At 38.9% G+C, this 18,939-nt stretch overlaps 1 protein-coding gene across 1 annotated transcript; it reads left to right on the top strand.

The window, feature by feature from the left end:
• Positions 1-12,353: 12,353 nt before the first annotated feature.
• LOC6576908 (myb-like protein AA) lies at positions 12,354-17,832 on the top strand. Its single transcript, XM_002002852.4, has 3 exons — positions 12,354-13,028; positions 14,575-14,877; positions 14,942-17,832. The coding sequence occupies exons 1-3, from the start codon at positions 12,770-12,772 to the stop codon at positions 16,822-16,824; spliced, it is 2,445 nt and encodes an 814-aa protein (XP_002002888.1). The 5' UTR covers positions 12,354-12,769; the 3' UTR covers positions 16,825-17,832.
• Positions 17,833-18,939: the final 1,107 nt, after the last annotated feature.

Below are 18,939 nucleotides of genomic sequence, written 5' to 3' on the forward strand. Positions count from 1 at the left end.
GTGTGTGTAGAAATGTGTGTGTGCGTGTCCGTGTGTGTGCTGTGTCTGTACTTATGGCTACGAGTAGCTTCTACAAGAAGAAAAATTAATTAAACAATTGGCGTAACACTTTCTCTTCTTGAGCAATAAAATCAAAACTGAAGATCTTTATAGCGCTGCTTTAATGAGCATTGGGCGTGAGTGAACGTTCTAAACCGGTGTGTGTGTGTGTCTGTCTCTCTTGCAACCTCTCACATTATTGTTTTCACCAGCTCAAATGTAGAACAGCCGTCGAAACTAAGCCATACATACGTAAATAGCTCTGCACACACATGCACACATGCACACATACACACATGCAAAGACCGTTTGTTTTCGGCTCGCGCGCATACACGCAAACAGCTCAAACGAAAGCTCAAAGTAGAGACGCAGCATGTTTGAGTCGCAACCTGCATGAAAGCCAGGGCCAAAGCCACAGTCAAAGCCAATGCTAAAGCCGGGCACTAGGTAAAGCGAGAGCAATTCAAACGCCATTGACTGCAGCCAACCGGTTTCTGGTGCTCTGAATTTGAAATTCGGTTTGTGTTTTAAGCGGCGCGCGAAGACGAGCCGAGCCAAGGCGAAGTATGGTGAGGAGCGGTGAGGTGAGGTGAGTAATGACGCGTTTGAGCTTTGTTACGTTCTTTAGCTGATCTTGCCGCAGCAGAAGTTTCTTTAGTGAGCGAATGTGCGTGTATGTTTATGTGTTTGTGTGTCTGATTTAGTGAGTTCGCCGTTGGGGCCGCTGCCACGGAAGGCAAATACACAAATCCGTTATTTGACCCAATTCTAAACTGGAATTGAAAGACGAAAAACTTCAAGCCCAAAAAAGTTGCAGCGACAGAACGTAAACGTTAAGAGAGTCGCGCAGCTCACACACACACAACATACATGGATGCAGTTGTTGTTGGTGCTGTTATGAGCGTGTTCATGTGTGTTCGTGTGTCTTGCGTGAAAGTTTCGTAATTACATGATGATGTCTGTGTTTGTTAATCGTGCTCGGACGGCCTACTTTGCCGGAGAAAGTAAGAACGAGCCCGTGCGCTGGTCGAGTGAGCGTGCTGTTGTAGCATTTCTTTCTTTACCATCATTCTTATAGTAATTGATTACATAAGACGAAGATGTTTGCGCTCTCTGGGTCGCAACGTTAACGTTGTGTTGCGTTGTGGTATGTTGAGTTGCGCTGCGTTGTCATCTGATTGAGTGACGGAACGACGGAGTGACCGAATGACAGCGCCGCCCATTGATCGCCGCTGCTCTTACGGTTCTCGTTCTCAACTGTGTGCCACTGTGAGTATAACGGTAATATGGACTTAAAATGTGTCTATGATAATGCTGTTTACCTAATTCTGAAAACTTGTTTGGCACTCACTGTCTCTCGTTGCGCTAATCACTATGTATGCTTTGTGTACAATTTTCACCGCTTAGTATTTGGCCTGATTTACTTAACACACACACACACACACACACACACACTGGTGTATGAAAAGTGTGTATATGGGTATATAGGTGATTTATTTTTGCCTCTTTTTTTTTTTTTTTTTTTTTTGCATTACGTAATTGCTCATTAAGAACGAAAGCCAAATAGGAGATAATTTTCAGCGATATTTTAATGGGGAGCTGTTGGAGCGCCGGGCGAAAATCCAAAATTGAGCTGCAGAACGAAAGTTAAATGTATTTATTAACAATTTAGTTTTTTTTCATTCTATTGATCATTGACATAGAATTCTATTTGTATTGTGTGATTTTTTTTAATGGGCGTAAAATGTAAACTGGAGTGGGTTAGAACGAAAGTTTAGAAAGAAAATATGCATTAAATGTGTACTAAATACATATGTACATACGTGGTAGAAATCCTGAGTTACTTAAAATTTGCATATATTTATTCTTTGATAATTAGTAAGAGATTATTCAATTCTTACATTACTTTAACACTGATTGCAAGAGATTGCTCCGTTCTCTGTTAAAGAAAAACTTGATTTGATCAATCTCAGTTATAATCAGTATTAACACTAGATAGATAAATATACGTATACATATATACATAGATCTATTCATTTTCTGTAGAAAATGAAAAGAAAAAAAAAAAAAAAGAAATGTCACTAAATTAATTGGTTTTTACTATGATCAAATCATTTGTTGCTGTTTGTATCTGCTTAGAAATTTTAAACATTTATTGTTAACATTTGTTTGTTTATTGTTAAATAGATATAAGAATTTCAATTATATAAATGTATGCACATATATGTACATATGATATATATTGATGCATAGGGTGTCTATATGCATCAATATATATCATATGTATATAATTGAAATTCTTATAAACATTGATTTTTAATGGGTATTTTAAACTTATGTCGAGTGCAAAGAATGCAAATAAAACGCAATTCCTTTCTTATAAATAACATTAAATCATTAGCTATACTAACTCTGTATCTCCATTGAACCATAAGTTCATTTCTATGTTTGAGTATTCAAATTGAAATTAATATGATTTAAATGGAATGCTAAATATTATATAATAAGTATATTTATGTTTATAGCTACATAAATGAAAATATTTATTATATCTTATATATATTTATATTTTATTATATATTTCATAATATTTAGCATAGTTTAACATTTATTTAACACTTAACTTTAGTTAGTTGACAAATTAACAGCAGTTCATAAAGATTTTTGATTTTGATTTCCCAGAGGTAGCAAAACAAGTTATGTGAAATTCTAATATAAATTGCATGCAAAGCTATGAAGAGTACAGGGTATAAAAAGAAAGCAAACTTTTGAGGTTGTCTGTCTGTCCGTTGTTGTTGTTGTTGTTGTTGTCGTTATTGTTGCTGTTGTTGCCCTTGTTGTTGTTGGTACAGCTATAGCTATTATTATTGCTCTTGCTGCTGAGCTTTGCGTCGCTGTCGCTGCGTGCATTGACTTTCCATTCGTCTGATAGTATGCGTGTGTGTATGTGTGTGCGAGGGGGGCAGGAGAATTGACGCGAAAGTCCGACCGAAAGATTATTGTGCTACACACATGCATGTGCATGTGTGTATCGTTTTGATTATTCTAATATTTGTTTTCGGTAAATTTCTTATCGAAATAAACAATTTGTCGACTGAGAGATACACATATATGTATTACATATGTATGTGTGCGTCTATATACAAGTATTATAAAATAAGGCGCAATAATTATTAAGCAAAAATAACATTCACATTTCGGCGTGTATTAATATGAAGTAAAATTATATTTGCTAATAAGTAATAATACATATGGTATGTATGTATATGTGTGTATGTACACAAATATGACGAATTTCTTGCATTTACCCATTAATAACAAAGGCAACAACAACAGCAACAACAAGCACAGTGAAGCGCAAAAGTTGCACGATAAAAAGAAAGCAGAAAGCGATGTCGCCCGTCCCCCTCTTCATTCCGCTCATACACACATACAGATGTACATATGTGTGTGTGAGTAAGTCTGCGTGTAGATGTTTCCACATATGACGAGCAAGTTCTGCACGACGCAAGAGAGCACCTATGTATTATCATTACCCTGTTGCGTGCTCTCGCTCTCTCCCCTCTCTTTTTCACTGCCTCTTCATTTCTCCCCACTCACGCATGAGCTTTTTTCGGTTTTTTGGTTTTTCGGTTTTGCAATCGATCATTGAACTTTGATTGTGAAAACTAGAGCAAGACCCAAATTTCTTCAAAGCGTCGACTCTTCGATACGGCAGCGCATGTAAGTGTGCATACATACATACATACACACGACTATTTATGTATGTATATATAGCTACATATATATGTATATATAAGAAGCTTATTTAATTGTGTTATCAGCTTCGCTCTCTTTTGCTCTTATTCTCCGATAGCCGCTTTCTTTCTTGCTTTTGTTGCTTGTGTCAAACCTCCTGTAGTCCGATAAATAAAACAGATTTTGGTGGTGTCCGATAAGAACTAAACCAATATAGAAATTTATATGCTATAAGAAGCAGAGTGTATATGTTTACAAGCTAGTACGTAATACACAAACATACATATGTACATAATTACGAAAGTGTGTCACAAAGAAATCACAATAGCAAAAGCAAACACTAAACATAACAGAATTTTTAATTTAGATAATATGCTAGGCGTAAGTGCGTGTGTGTGTGTGTGTGTGTGTGTGTGTGTGTGTGTGTGTGTGTGTGCTTGTGTGTGTTAATATTAAAGAAAAGCTTTGAATCTGTACCGTAATTGGAGTTCGTTTTCAGTTTAGAACTTATGAAGTAAGTTCGTCAGCGATCGTTTTCGACTTTGCGTGAAAGTTATAAACAACAGTTTTAGTTGGGGGCTTTCGGTACGGCGCGCCGTTGGCTTTGGCGAAATGACAACGACAGAGAGAAAGATGAGAGCGCCTGACCGAGTCAGTGAGTGAGTGAGTGAGCGAGCGAGCGAGCAAGTGAGTGAGTAGAGCTGGCTGCGTGTGCGTCTGCGGCAAGTTCATTCACATTTGCACTCATTACGCGGCCAAAGCCGAAAAACCAAAATCCAACACCAACGCTGACGGCGACGCCGCTGCCGCTGCCAACGTCGCTACTCTTGAAATTGAAACTGCTGCGAACAGCCGAAAGCTTCCCAACTGCCGCATCTCTCTCTATCTCTCTCTCCTTCTATCTCTTGCTCTGTCTCTTACTGAGTTCGGCATCGAACTAGACATTGATATGCATTGATTTATCTGCGTTAACGCTTGTTGTTGCTGTTGCATCGGCCTGTTGACCAAACGATGCCTAATAGACGTAATTACCATTAGCCATCAGCATTGTCGGGCTATTACCCGGCTGAGTGGCTGCAGGTGATAAGGTAATTTTCCAGAAATCCTTCAACAGACTCCTCGTCTCGCCATTATTCCTGCCAGTTGCGCTCTGGCTCTGCAACGTGCCAGCTGTATTGCGAAATGCTTGCTTAACCTATCCCGGCCCCCGGTTAGTCGTCACCTAAATATACGTACGTACCTAAACCGCCTTCCCCAACGCCCCCAAAATGCCCGTTCACCTGTTCAGTGGGCCAGTTCGACATCGCATCGAACATGCTGTCACGTTTGCCGACCTGGCCGACTCACGTTTTTCCAACGGCGCAGCGCAGCCTCGCAACGTCGCGCACAGCAAACAGGTTGGAACATGTTGCATGTGCCGCTGATTGGCGGCCAACGTAACGTCGGGCCAGGAGTGACAGATGGGATAGGTTAAGAGGATATACATTCATATGTATGTGTGTATGTATGTACATATGTATATTCATACGTATGCATTGAGAGGGAGAGTGCGGGACGAAGATATAGCTGAGGGCTGCCAGGTTGCTTTGGTAATGACTAAAGGCATGTTTTCTCACGTTGCATAGTCAGCTCCAACACACATCACACACAAACACACACATACATACACACATAGAGCTCTCCAGAAAGAAAAAAAAAACGTTAGCGTTAAAGCGCTTTCGAGGTCAAATTGGGTGGGCGAGTGACTTGGCTCCACTGAGTGCCGATCATAGCTTAGAAAACTTTTCTAGCTTGTCGTGCAGCCAGCAGAACAAACTTCACACACACACACACACATATATATACATTCGTATGTATGTGTGTTAGATATAAAACTTGAACCTAAAAGCAAATGCAGTTGGACGTTTCTAACTTTCTAGCGGATAATGGGGTCAACCAAATTACATATACAAACAAACACATGCAAACACACACACATACACATACACATACCTTCATGTGGGTTAGATCACTTGGTAATCTAGAATAGTAATAAAATCAAGAGTAATTAGAAAATCTCCAAGTTAATGGACTTTCTGATATTAATCTAAATCATATTCTAATGCGCGTTTCTAATGCAGAAAGCGACTATATTAGTTGTGTGAAAGGTTGGCATATTTCAAAATACATATTCAATGTTCAAAAGAATGTAATACAATATAGATCTTATAAAAAGAGAGAGAGAGAGAGAGAGGGAAAGAACGAATGAAAAGAGATATATTTAATATAATTATAGTTTAAAAGCTGTATTAACATTTTTTTGATTGTATCAATGATTAATTGCAAATGGAAAGAGTATTAATTAGCTTGCCTTAAAATGAGATTCCTTTACTCTAAATTCTTTTACTTAAGACTCCATGATGATATATGCTTATTTTCGCAAAAGCTGTCTGAGAACTATTAATATGTATGGTTAATTACATACATTGCCAATAGAGTATCGAGTAGTCGGCTAAACACTAACCGAACTTGCAATTTTTTTTTTTAAGATGTCATAATGATATTAGGTTCTATTTGTGGGAGCTATTCTTTAGCTAAATTTCTGGTTAATTCCATGTATACATTGTGAGCAGAGTAGTAAACAGTCGGCTATACCCCAACTATATATAAATCTTCAGAGTGTAATATATTTATATTATATTTGAGCGCATTTACTTTTTGAGAAGAGTATTTAGTAGTCGGCTATACACCACTTAAATTGATTAAATACATATTTTTGTTGTTTAAAACTCCACTTAAAGGATCTCTTAATTTGCCAATATATTACCTGTTAATTATTTTTCGAATAGAGTATTCAGTAGTCTGGTTGCCCCTCACTTGGACTGGGCTCTTGCGGTAACTAAAAATCTAGTCAAATTATTTAATACTTTCTAAATAGGGTATTAATTCATCCTTGATAGCCTACTTAAACTTTCTCTTCCTTTGTGTTTTTCTGTGTTTTCCCTCAGGAACTATAATTATATTTCATTTAATTACGTAACAAAAACTTGGCCATACCCGTGTCAATAATACCAATATGCAGCCCAGTAATTCGCCCTATATACTACATCCATATTTACATCTATATACAATGTGCTCCATTTCTGTTTCGAATAACAAATTCTTGACTACATTTCATGCGCTATTATCGCACACACATACATATACACACACTCTCTCTCACTCTCTGTCTGTCTCTCTTTCGCTCTTGCACTCACATGTTTGTGCACATTTTATAAAGCGGAACTTTCGTAAAGCCCAGAACAACTGAAGGCATTGCATAATTCCCGTACTCGTCGAGCGACAAAGCTTTTACGTCTTTTCACAGAGTTGAATATTCAGAAGTATAAATATGGAAATAGCTCAAATTAACATTAATTATTACCTAACCAATTCGACCTGAACCTTGTGATACCCTGTAAAGCTGTCAGCTGTACTTATTAAAAGAGCCAATTACACACATACATATATACATACATATACATATATATATGTTTGTGTTTCAATTCATACGTTAAGAGCTCAAGAATTTTGTTGTATTTCATTTATTTTGTTTTCTTCTTATTTTCGCTTTTTCGATTTTGTAATTTTTTAAAGCTGAATGCATAATAAAATTCTCGTAATTTCAGTTGATTGCAGCGTGAGTCAAAAACTTTAAATAATTTGTTTCTCCAGTTTTTGCTGTTTGCCCATAATTTTTACACTGTAAATAATTGCGCCTAGGTTTAGAAAATATTTACATATATTAATTGATTATTATTATTATTAATTTGTTTTTTATACTTTTTTTTATTATTTTGTATACGTAAAACTTTTATTTTTAATTCACTAATTATTTTTAAATTAAAATAATTAATTATATATATGAAAAAAAGTTCTTTAAAACCTTTTTTCTTTCAACTAGTTTTATATATATTTGACTAAATTTCCCTTCATAATTTTTTACGTTAAATATACATTTGTTAAACATATTATTTGTATAGTAATGTAAGTTCAAATATAAATCTAAAAAAAACTTTTGTTCCTTCGAAATATATTCATATAAATATTTAATTTAAATTAATCATATAGTTTATTTTATTTATGTAAAATACATATATAGAAATATTTAGAAATGTTTTTCCTACGAAATATGTTCATATAAAATTAAATTAAATTAAATTACTTATTAATTTTTTTATTTATGTAAAACACATATAAATATAATGATATTTAAGTAATATTTATTTAAATAATATTCATGGAAATTGTATATAACCATAATATGGTTTAGTATTACCCTATTCGGTATTCTCATTAATTTTTCAATTTCATTTTTAATAGAATTTTATTTGAATTATGCTCCAATTTTCATCTTATGATCTTCTAATTATATTATGATCTTAATATTCAAATTCTCTTCAAACGTAAATTTGACAAAAAAATATTTCATTTGGACACTCTAACTAAATCTTCTCTTTGTAAAGAGAATTCCTTGAATTGTTCTCAATGAAGTTGCAATCCAATTGGACTCGAACTAAATGTTTATATAATTGTAAAATCAACAGCTGCACTCTCACTAAATTTTTCTCCTGCCCCCCCCAACACGCAAAGAATACATTTAGTGTTGGAGCGAAGCTGATCAGATCCAATTGGATTGCTTGCTCCAGCCATGGTCGAACGTTTCTCTCTCTGTAGCAGCGTAACCAATATACACAATTTCAGCACTTTTCGTCACGCTGCTATCACAATAAGAATAAGAATAAGAATAAGAAGGAGACTGACAACAGCAACAAACAGCAACAATAACAGCGACAACAGCGACAATAACAATTCTAAATCAAGCGCAAAAAGTAGGCAACACGCTCATTTCCATAGCGGACTCGAGTCGCGAACATGTGAGCCGTTCTCGCGGGAGCGTTGCACTGTCGGCTGCACATTTCGCGACACGTGATCAGCGCTAGCGTCCGTCCAGTATCAAGTATAAATAGCTCATTCGCTTTGCTATAACCTGACAACCCTCTTTGTGTTGGTGTTGGCCGGGGGGATGTGCGGTGTGGCGGGGGCGAGCAACATTTGCTAGCTAACTGATGGCTGAGCGGCCGTACAGCCGTTTACTGTCGATAGCTAATATTACGTTGTTGTTGCTTCTGCGCTGCTGGCTTTGACGTCGACGTCGACGTTGACGTTGGCGTTGGCGTTGTTTCGTAACAATCTGACGTCTTTTTCACTCAGACAGGGGAGGGGAGCTGAGCAAGTGTAGCCAGTGTAGTCAGCAGTAGTGTAACAGCTTATAAGCAACCCCACCCAACCTCTTCACAGCTACCCCCACTGCCACCCCTACGCCCTACGCCCTACGCCCTACGCCCCACGCACCTCTCTCACCATCACCCTCACCAAATACAACGTGAGCATAGCCCGCATGTCGTGTGCACCGCCTGCGCTTTAACCAATAAGCGCATATTTTGCTGATTAGACATGTGATTTGAGCAACAGCATATGCTTATTAGATCATTTCGAGTTGGGATTCGGATTGACATTTCGGCTGGGAAACTCACTGCCTCTCTCTCTCTCTCTCTCTTTGTATCTCTCTCTCTGGGCATGCTGTTTAGATGCGCTCAAGTTGGCAAGGCAAACGTAAATGGCGCGATTGCACGGCCCACGTGAGAGACGGGATTCACGTGTACCTGTTGCTCGAGCTACAGTTAAGGCAGCAGCAGACGCAGCAGAGGCAGCGGCAGCAGCTGCAGCTGGAACTAAAACTGGAACTGCAATGGGAATAGATCTTGTAATCAAGTGAATTATTTAACCACTCAGTCGGGCAGTTGGCCACTCAGTCAGTCAGTCAGTCAGTCGACTTGAATTTATGCATCCTAAGGGTATCTGCTAGCCGAGGCTGAGTCTTTGATTTGATTGTTTACCTTTGCAGCGCACTTTGGGCGCGCTTTCAAATGTATTTTCATCGCATTCAAATGTCGCAGCCAACTGTTTACTTACAGTTATTAATCGTTACAAGGCAAACTATATGAATAAACATATTAATATAGATGTGATTATGTAATCGCAAAAGTCATTTGCGAATGTTTATCTAATAACAATGTTAAATATGTCAGTGCAAATGCTTACTATATATAAACGTGACTTAAGAATTGCGTTAAAACGAGTTAAATGTAAATTAAATTCAACTAATGTGCATATACATACACATATATACAAACAAAATTGATATTCACATTTAACAAATATGCATATATACATATATATAAAAGTTGATATTCACATTCAGCGCACATTCTAATTGGATCTGCAGTTCTTATTGCGCTCTGTACTCGACTCAATCACAACATGTTCGCTGTTCGAAGCTGCCTTCTATATATGTATATATGTATGTATATACTTTTGTTTCGATTTTCTTTTAAATAAAAAACAGAAACAAATTATTATTTTATTATTATTATTTATTTATTTTTATTTATTATCATTATATTATTAATTGTTTCTCGTAAAATTATTGTGAAAATTTAAATTTTAAAATATCCCTTTGTTTTAATTTTAATACTTTTTATTTGATCTATTTTTCTATTTCTATTTTCACATACATTCAAATTTGTTTTGTCTTATATATTTTTATTTAAATTTTCTTTTGTTTTATTTATTTATTTTTTAATCTGCATACATATATCAAAATTTATAAATGTTTTAAATTTTTTTTAATGTTGTATCTTTTTAATAAATTAAAAAGTATTTTTTTACTTAGTTTCTTCTATTTTTTTTCTTCCAAATATTAGCGGTATATACATGTATGTATATGTATGCTTTAGCTTATCAATCGCCAACTTCGCTTTTTCTGGTTATTTCCTTTTATTGGTTATTTCCCTATTTGTTTTAATATCGATCATATCGGTAGAAACATTCACACAAACACACACACACTTAGAAATTCATTATCTCCTTTGAGTATTTATTTAATACTAGAATTTCTTAGAATTTACAATTATGCATTGAGGGGCCTATAGCACGTCGCCTAATCTAACTGTCATTTATTCAGTTCGTCAGTCAAGCAGTCAATCAAACTTATAGAGCTTACATCATATCTGCTAAGTATTTGCTATTGGTCAGCTTGCGCCCATGACCTTCGGCACTGCAATTTCCTATTGGATTTTGCTGCCTGTGTGTAGCAGGCATATATATGTAAATATATTTATGTATACATACATATTTATATTTTACTATATTTATATATATTATTGTCTTAGTCACACTTCTGCTCTCCCCCCTTTTTCGCAACTTTGTTGCTGACTGTGCGCAAAAGTCCTCTAGACAGGGTCTGATAAGGCACAACAGCGATTATCAATGTAAACATAATTTATAATTATATAATTCGCAGTGTTTGTTTATTTCTATTTGCAATCAACATTTATCACTGATAGTTGAGTATGCATTAATTCATTGATTTGCTGTCATTTGATTGTCCTTTAACGTACAAGCTTATTAGATTGCCGGTTCCTATTGGATTTATTATTTTGGCTGATTAGTAATTGCCTAATAGAATAATGAGGAAAATTAGATATAGATATGTTTGACAGCTAAAAACAGTTCCCGATTATTGAAGTATTTTTAAATGGGCGACTAACAGATAGCCTATAATCTGATTAGAATTACTGAAAGTAATTGTGTAGATTAATGTAGGCAAGCATGTATGTAAGTGGGTGTGAATATTTAATGTATGTAGAAATAACTATGCATTTTATAGGGTATCAGCTGCTTCGGCAACATTGTAAGGCGCTTGTGTAAAACGCTCAAAATCGCTAACTACAGAGATTCTACTAGTTCAACCACATTGTGCTTGCCCCTGATTATTAAAGATAACTATATTAACTAGAATGCATTTGTGTGGTTGTGTGTGTGTACACATGTTAAGCTATTCATACATTTTACAGGGTACCTACTAGCTCAACAACATTGACTTGTTGTTCTTTAGGTGTTCTGTGTAAGGCGCTTGCGTCACCACAAAGCATTTGGCACACACGCACACCAACTCACATACGAATATAGAATAATATGCATGCATAGACATGCCTGTATATACCTACATATGTATGCACATATGTAAGTACGTATTGCAACGCAATATTCCAATAAAACACCTTCCGTCTTTATCACTGTCATCGTCGCTCGCTCGTCCCCACCCCCAGTCCCCGTTGCGTCCCGTTAGACACCCAGTGGACGGCACACGGCACAGTCACGTTCTAGTTTTCAAATGTGCAGCTCTAAACGATTTGAGATTGACGCTGATTACTCAACTATGGAGTGTACAGAAAATGTGATCGGTTGCAACTTGGAGCGCGCAACAGGCAGCGCGCGCATGTGTATGTATGTGTGAATGTGTGCGAGTGTATGTGTTCAACCAGAATCGAAGCAGGTAAATTTCACTTTTACCAATGCTTTTGTACGGCCGAGTTGAGCTTCGAACATGTTCGGCCCTCGGTTCGATGTTCGGCAGCAGTCGCGTGTCGCTACTGCGTGCAGCGGCAACGTGACCGAGCGACGTATTGGACTGCGGCTGCCGAGTGAAATGCTTTTACAAATTCAATTGCGATTCAGCATTCGTTCGAAGCGGTTGTGGATGCGCTCGCGAGTCGCGTCATATTTTGAATGAAGTGCAATCGGCTGCTCTACTGATAAAAAGTCCCAGACAGCTAAGTCAGTGAAACCGCTACCAAGAACCGTTAGCAAAACAAAGAACAGCAAGACCTAAAATATTGTTTAAAACAAAATAGAACAGTTTGATCGGTACTAAAGAAAACGTGAATAAACATACGCATAATAAATACAAACTTTTCTGAATTCGGAAATAAATTTGTCATATTTTCAAGTGCAATTGCATCAGAATTTATTGCGGTTCTGATCGAAATGCGAAACTGTGCGAAAAGTGCAACATGAACAGCATTTGCGCTGCTTGGATAATTAACTGTGATTAGGCACATGAAACATTATGTCGATAGTTGCACCACTACAGCAAAAAGTGAACATTTTTCAAGAGACTGCAACAGCGAAAAGTTTGTTTATACTCAAAGCAAACAACAATACAAGGAATGAAATATACGCGGATAAACTGTACAACGGCAGCATAGAACAAAATAATAACATTAAAAACAGCAACAACAACAACGTCATCATCAACAGCAGTAGCAACAACAACACTTGTTATAAGCAATACGCTACGCTATCAGCAACAAATATAACAGCACAATGTAAGTGCAACAAGAATACAACAACACAAAAAACAAAACAAGAACCCATTCAAAACAAAACTAAATTTTGTTAGTTTACAACGCAAAACAGAACTCATGCAAAATAAAGAGAATTAGATAAAGAGAGAGGAGAAGATAGAGAGCATGGAGGTGAGAGCGCAGCAGCAGCGCGCTTAGTCATGTTGTTTTTGTGAATTTCGACACAGGCAGCGACTGCAGCAGCGCAGCGTCGCCGTCGTCGTCGTGGTCGTCGTCTGTTGCCTTTATTTGTTGGCGTAGGAGTCGTAGGGGTTGCCGGCGGCTGCGACGTTGGCAGCGTCTGGCTGCTGACGTGAGTAGCCAGTTTATGGGGACGAGAATAAATGTAAGCGCGTTTGTGTTAGTATTTTAGTGTATGTGTTTGTGTGTGTTGTAGCGCATTGAACTGCAAATGCCAATTTGATGGTCACGGTGAGGGTGAGGTGACAGCAACAACAACGGCAACAGCGGTAGCGGCAGCACACAAACACATAGAAGAGCGACCAATCTCGCCGTGTGATTTCTTGTTTACGTTGCCTTTGCCATTGTTATTTACATGTGTGTGTGTGTGTGTCTCGATGTGCATGCGAGCGTCTATATATGTATGTAAGTTTGTATGTGTGTTTGTTTGCGCTTTCCTTGTGCTGTCGTCTAATTCGCTGATTCTTGCATCATTTGCCGTAATCATTGTGTAAATGGATGGCCGCACTAAAAATGAAAGCAAATGTGCATACGCGCGACATACATACATACATATACAGTATAGAAATACGTTAGGTTCGAGTGGGTTCTTTGCGCTCGGAACGTAATTGTGTGCGTAATTATTTTGTAAGGGCAAGCCAAGGCCAAGGACCAGACAAAGAAAGACCAAGCAGACATGCCCACAAATGGGTGTGAGTGTGTGCGTGTGCGCATATAGGTGTGTGTGTGTGTTTGCGTGTATCTTCTGATTGGCCAGACAAGATCGCATTAGACTGTGTGGCGTTTGACTGCAAAGTCTTTTGTTTTGACACATTCACTGCGAATTCGATTATTGCCAAGTTAGCGATAAGATATGGCCAATAAACAGTAAAACTTTGCTACCAGATATCAATCAAAACTGAGTGTTAAGTATGAGCGAATATTAGTTTAATAATGATTCAATAATATAATATAGATTCAATTAATTACGTTTTAAACTGACTATTGGTATAGTATAATGTAATTCTGAATAATCTAAAAATACATTTTTAATATAATATACATACAATTAATTACGTTTTAGAATATTGAATTATAAGGTAAATAATATTTAATGAAAATGTTTATTATGTGTTTATGATTATAATTATAAATATTTACTTATTTTATTTATTATTTGAATAGGTATAGTATTTGATATAGAATAATATTTCATTTATTTATTTTGAAATCCATTTGATTATTTTACTCTCTTTTTTGTAGTTTTCTCTAATTATGAAAGTAAAAAAGCTAATTATTTTGTTCTTGAGCCCTTTACTAATCGCAGCTCTTGATTTTCTCTTTGCAGTTGTAAATCTGAAGCAGGAGCACGAGCAACAGCAGCAGGAGCAACACCAGCTGTACAATCAGCAACAGAAGCTGGAAGAGAGGATTAGCAATCGAGTGTTGCAGGAGCAGGTGCAGGATTCAAAGCTCGTTCAAGTACTGTTAGCCACGACACCGACGGCAATGCCCGAGGTGCTCGCCGGAACACCCACCCATAGCCACAACAAAGCCTCATCCGTAAGCTCCTCCATGATGAGCAGCGTGCGTTTGGCCACCATTTCGCCGTCGCTATCGATGAACGGCAGCTCCAACGAGGCCACAAATCGTAAGTTAAACCTGAAACTAAGTTGATATCTTCTTCACTATAACATTCCTCATTTCGGCTACAGTGCATCCGCTCTCCATGTACGGCGGCTCCATTAGCCCACAGTCGAACGACAGCGGCATGTCGGACAGCCACAGCCACAGCCTGGGCAAGTTTGTGCCGGGCAACGGCTACGCAGACAGTCACGGCCACAGCCTGATGGGGGGCAAATCTAATGGACAGAGCAACGGCGTCGCCGGAGGAGGAGCTGGTTCGCAGTCAACGCTGACCGCCGCCCAGAAGGAGCTCTTCTCGCAGCGCAAGCAGCGCGAGTTCACGCCCGACAACAAGAAGGACGAGAGCTACTGGGACCGCAGGCGGCGCAACAATGAGGCGGCCAAGCGTAGCCGCGAGAAGCGACGCTACAATGACATGGTGCTGGAGCAGCGCGTCATCGAGCTGACCAAGGAGAACCATGTGCTCAAGGCGCAGCTCGATGCGATTCGGGACAAATTCAACATCTCCGGCGAGAATCTGGTGAGCGTGGAGAAGATTCTCGCCTCGCTGCCCACCAGCGAGCAGGTGCTGAGCAATACAAAGCGCGCCAAGTTGAGCAGCGGTAACTCGTGTTCCTCCTCCTCGTCGGGCTCGTCGCCCTCCGGCGCCGGCTGCAGCTCCCCGGCCTCGCACACACACAGCGGCTACAGCAGCAGCAGCAACAACGCCCCGCCGCTCTCCCCCATCATCTATGGCCCGAATAGTAATGTCAATGCGGGCAATGCTCGCGGCAGCGAGCCGTTGACATCCGTAAGCAATAAGGGAGGACATCACGTGGGCCAGCACGGTCCGCCGCCGCCGGCGCCACTCCATGCTCAGGCTCATCCGCATCCACACCAGTACCACCAGCTGCAGCAACAGCAGCAGCAGCAGCAGCAGCTGCAGCAGTCGCATCATCAGCAGGTGCAGGATGCTGCCCCCTCCACAATGGATACGCACAACCGCCCGCCGACCAACGCCATTGCCAATCTGCATGTGCTCCAGCAGGCACTCCATCGCAACGTCAGGCCCGAGGATTTGGACAGCTTGCGCAAGGTGGTGGCCGTCGGGGCTCTCTACAATGCAGCTGCGGTGGGCACTGGCACGCCGGCAGGCACCACAATATATACGCCTGCCACAGTGAATGGATCCTCGCCAGCATCTGGCTATGTGGCCATCAGCAAGGATCAGCTGGAGGCCAGTTACCTGCACGGTCACAGCGTGGAGGGCGCCGTTAGCAGCAGTGCGGTCGACGCAGTAAGCAGCTCCTGCTCATCGGTGGTCAGCTCGGCCGCGGCCAGTGTGCTGAATCTGTCGAGGCGCGCCTGCTCACCCAGTTACGAGCACATGCTGTCCTCGACCACATCCTTGACGTCCCATCACTCATCCGCCTCCTCAGCCCTTTCATCGTCCGCCTCCTCGTCGGGTGCCGTCTCTGGCGACGATGAGCAGGAGCACGATGGCTCCGAAGGCGCCATCCATCCGGATCCGCATGCGCTTGCCCATGGCGCCCACTTGGCGCCCATGCAGCGCAGCAGCCCAGCGCACAATGGCGGTGGCGGCATGAATGAGGCCAACAACTGTCTGCCCCTGAAGCTGCGCCACAAATCGCATCTGGGCGACAAGGATGCGGCTGCGACGGCGTTGCTCTCGCTGCAGCACATCAAGCAGGAGCCCAGCTGCAACCGCTCCTCGCCGCCGGCGTGGAACGATGGCGGTGACAACTCCAGTGACGAGCGCGACTCGGGCATCTCGATTGGCAGTGCCGAGTGGACGGCCCAGTTCCAGCGCAAGCTGCTCGCCCCGAAGGAGGCTGTCGTCTCGGTGGCCGTCGTCTCCAATGTGGAGCGCGATCAGATGCTGAAGAGCCAGCTGGAGCGACTGGAGTCCGAGGTGGCCAGCATTAAGAGCATGATGATACTCGGCGACTAGAAGATGATATAGATGATAAACGGATTCGTACTGGAGGAGAGAGAGCGAAGAGACAGACAAATATTTGTAAAGGCAGAGACTTTGGTTTGAGATAATTGGATTGCACTTCGTGGCTGTAAAAGAGAATGAAGAGGAAAAAGAAGGAGGACTCGGCGAGCACACAAGAATATATATATATATATATATATATATATATATATATATATATATATATATATATCTATGTACTATGTACACAGTTGCGAGTTGTATATATGTATATTTCAATGTACTCCTACATGACTACAACTCGACTCGTTTCTATTTCATATTTTTCGATAATTTTGTGTAGAGTTTCGTGTAATCGTATGATCCCAGAAATATTTAAAGGTGCCAAGCCAAGTGTATAGATCTCGCTTTGAGCGGAGGCCCGAATCGTTGGGCAATCGTTAAAGCTAAAAACTAACTGAATTTTGAAATATCTTTTGTTTGTCATGCGTACAAGAATATATATATATATCTAGATCTATATACCACACACACATACACATGAACATACTGAAGACTCAGTCACTTACAAATTATTTGGAACTTGTACCAATTTGTTATAAATGTATCTCTTAAAGAAAACCTTATATCGTATGCGTTAACCCATTGTTGTTCTCTAAGTTTCCTTACACACACACACATACACGTATGTATGTATGTATGTATTATTTAATCGAAAAACTTTCTAAGTATTTACTATTGTACATATACATAATTATTCAGCTTATATATATATAAATACATATATATCAATTATCCATACTATTATAGATTTTCCTCTGCTGTGTCGGAGCATTGTAGAAATATTTTCTTAAATTATCATTGTAAATAGGCATAGAATTCTAAGCGATAAACGTTATATAAAACTATTGTATTTAGTTGATAGTTCGTTAAGTCTATTTATTACACAGATCACAAAGCAAATACTATATAAACAATTACTTAAAATACGAGATTAAAACATTAACTTTTTCCAACATATTTCGACTAGAGTTTTGGCACAGAAAACATTATTCAATAATTATTCGCAATTTTAATGTAGTCTCTGTTTCAATTATTATTCTTGTTAGTGCTATACCACACACATAGGTGATACACACACACATACATACGCACACCTGCTTGCTTGCATATATATATTTATTGATGTTTGTAGTAAGTATTATCGGTATGTTTATCCAACGGGCAATTGTGAGACGATCCTTGCCAAGGACACCCTGAACGCTTGTATTCGTGTGAAAGCTTAAGAAGCGCTGCCCTGGGCAGCACTCATACAGTTACTATATATATATATATATATATTTATATATCTTGATATTTTATTGTTCCCATGCGAATGTCGCTTTACAACACTGTAAGTAGTTTTATGGCAACACACACATACACATGTATGTATGAATATATTGTATATACAGTTGTCGCTATATACATGCAACATTATTATGATTGGATACACATAAACAATTTCAAAATATATATATATTTACGTTTATTGATCAATGAAAATAAAACTCTTTATAATGATATAACTCAAAGTCGTATGGAATATTTATGAACATGAATTATATAATACATACTAGCTGACCCGACAAACGTTGCTTTGCCATATACATTATTTCTAAGGAATATTTTGTACTTTAATACAAAATAACCAATTTACTATAAGTGAGTGGGGATGCAGTTATAAGGTTCGTTTGGCATTGGTAGCAATGAACCCACAGAACGAATACATTTGACTATGATGGTGTTTAGTTTCGTATTGATCTTTATTCTTCTGCGCCTAGGTTTATATACCCAGACCCATGCATAAAGTATTATAAAGTATTATTCATAAAGTATTATAATAGGCTCTTAGATGATGGATGATAGCTGAATAAAGCTCTGTTCTGATCAGAAATACTTGAACTATTATTGCATACCCTGTCTGCAGTATAACAGATATACCAACGCGATTCAATCTGGTAAGAAATATTTAATAATCTATTCCAATTCTTTGCGATTGCTGTTATTAATGTCGGATAGACTCCGTGTATATGAGGGTTTGAATAAACCTATAGCTTAGTTAGCTGGGATTTTGTTGAGAGGAAA

This window comes from Drosophila mojavensis, unplaced genomic scaffold, assembly GCF_018153725.1.
Source record: "Drosophila mojavensis isolate 15081-1352.22 unplaced genomic scaffold, ASM1815372v1 contig_36, whole genome shotgun sequence".
Taxonomy (NCBI): Eukaryota; Metazoa; Arthropoda; class Insecta; order Diptera; family Drosophilidae; genus Drosophila; species Drosophila mojavensis.

What these genes read in the sequence shown, in the direction of transcription:
- LOC6576908 (XM_002002852.4), top strand. Translation starts at nt 12,770, where the DNA reads ATGTCGATAGTTGCACCACTACAGCAAAAAGTGAACATTTTTCAAGAG. An exon ending in AACAAATATAACAGCACAAT is followed by an intron (nt 13,029 to 14,574) that starts GTAAGTGCAACA and finishes TTCTCTTTGCAG; the next exon opens with TTGTAAATCTGAAGCAGGAG. An exon ending in CTCCAACGAGGCCACAAATC is followed by an intron (nt 14,878 to 14,941) that starts GTAAGTTAAACC and finishes TTTCGGCTACAG; the next exon opens with TGCATCCGCTCTCCATGTAC.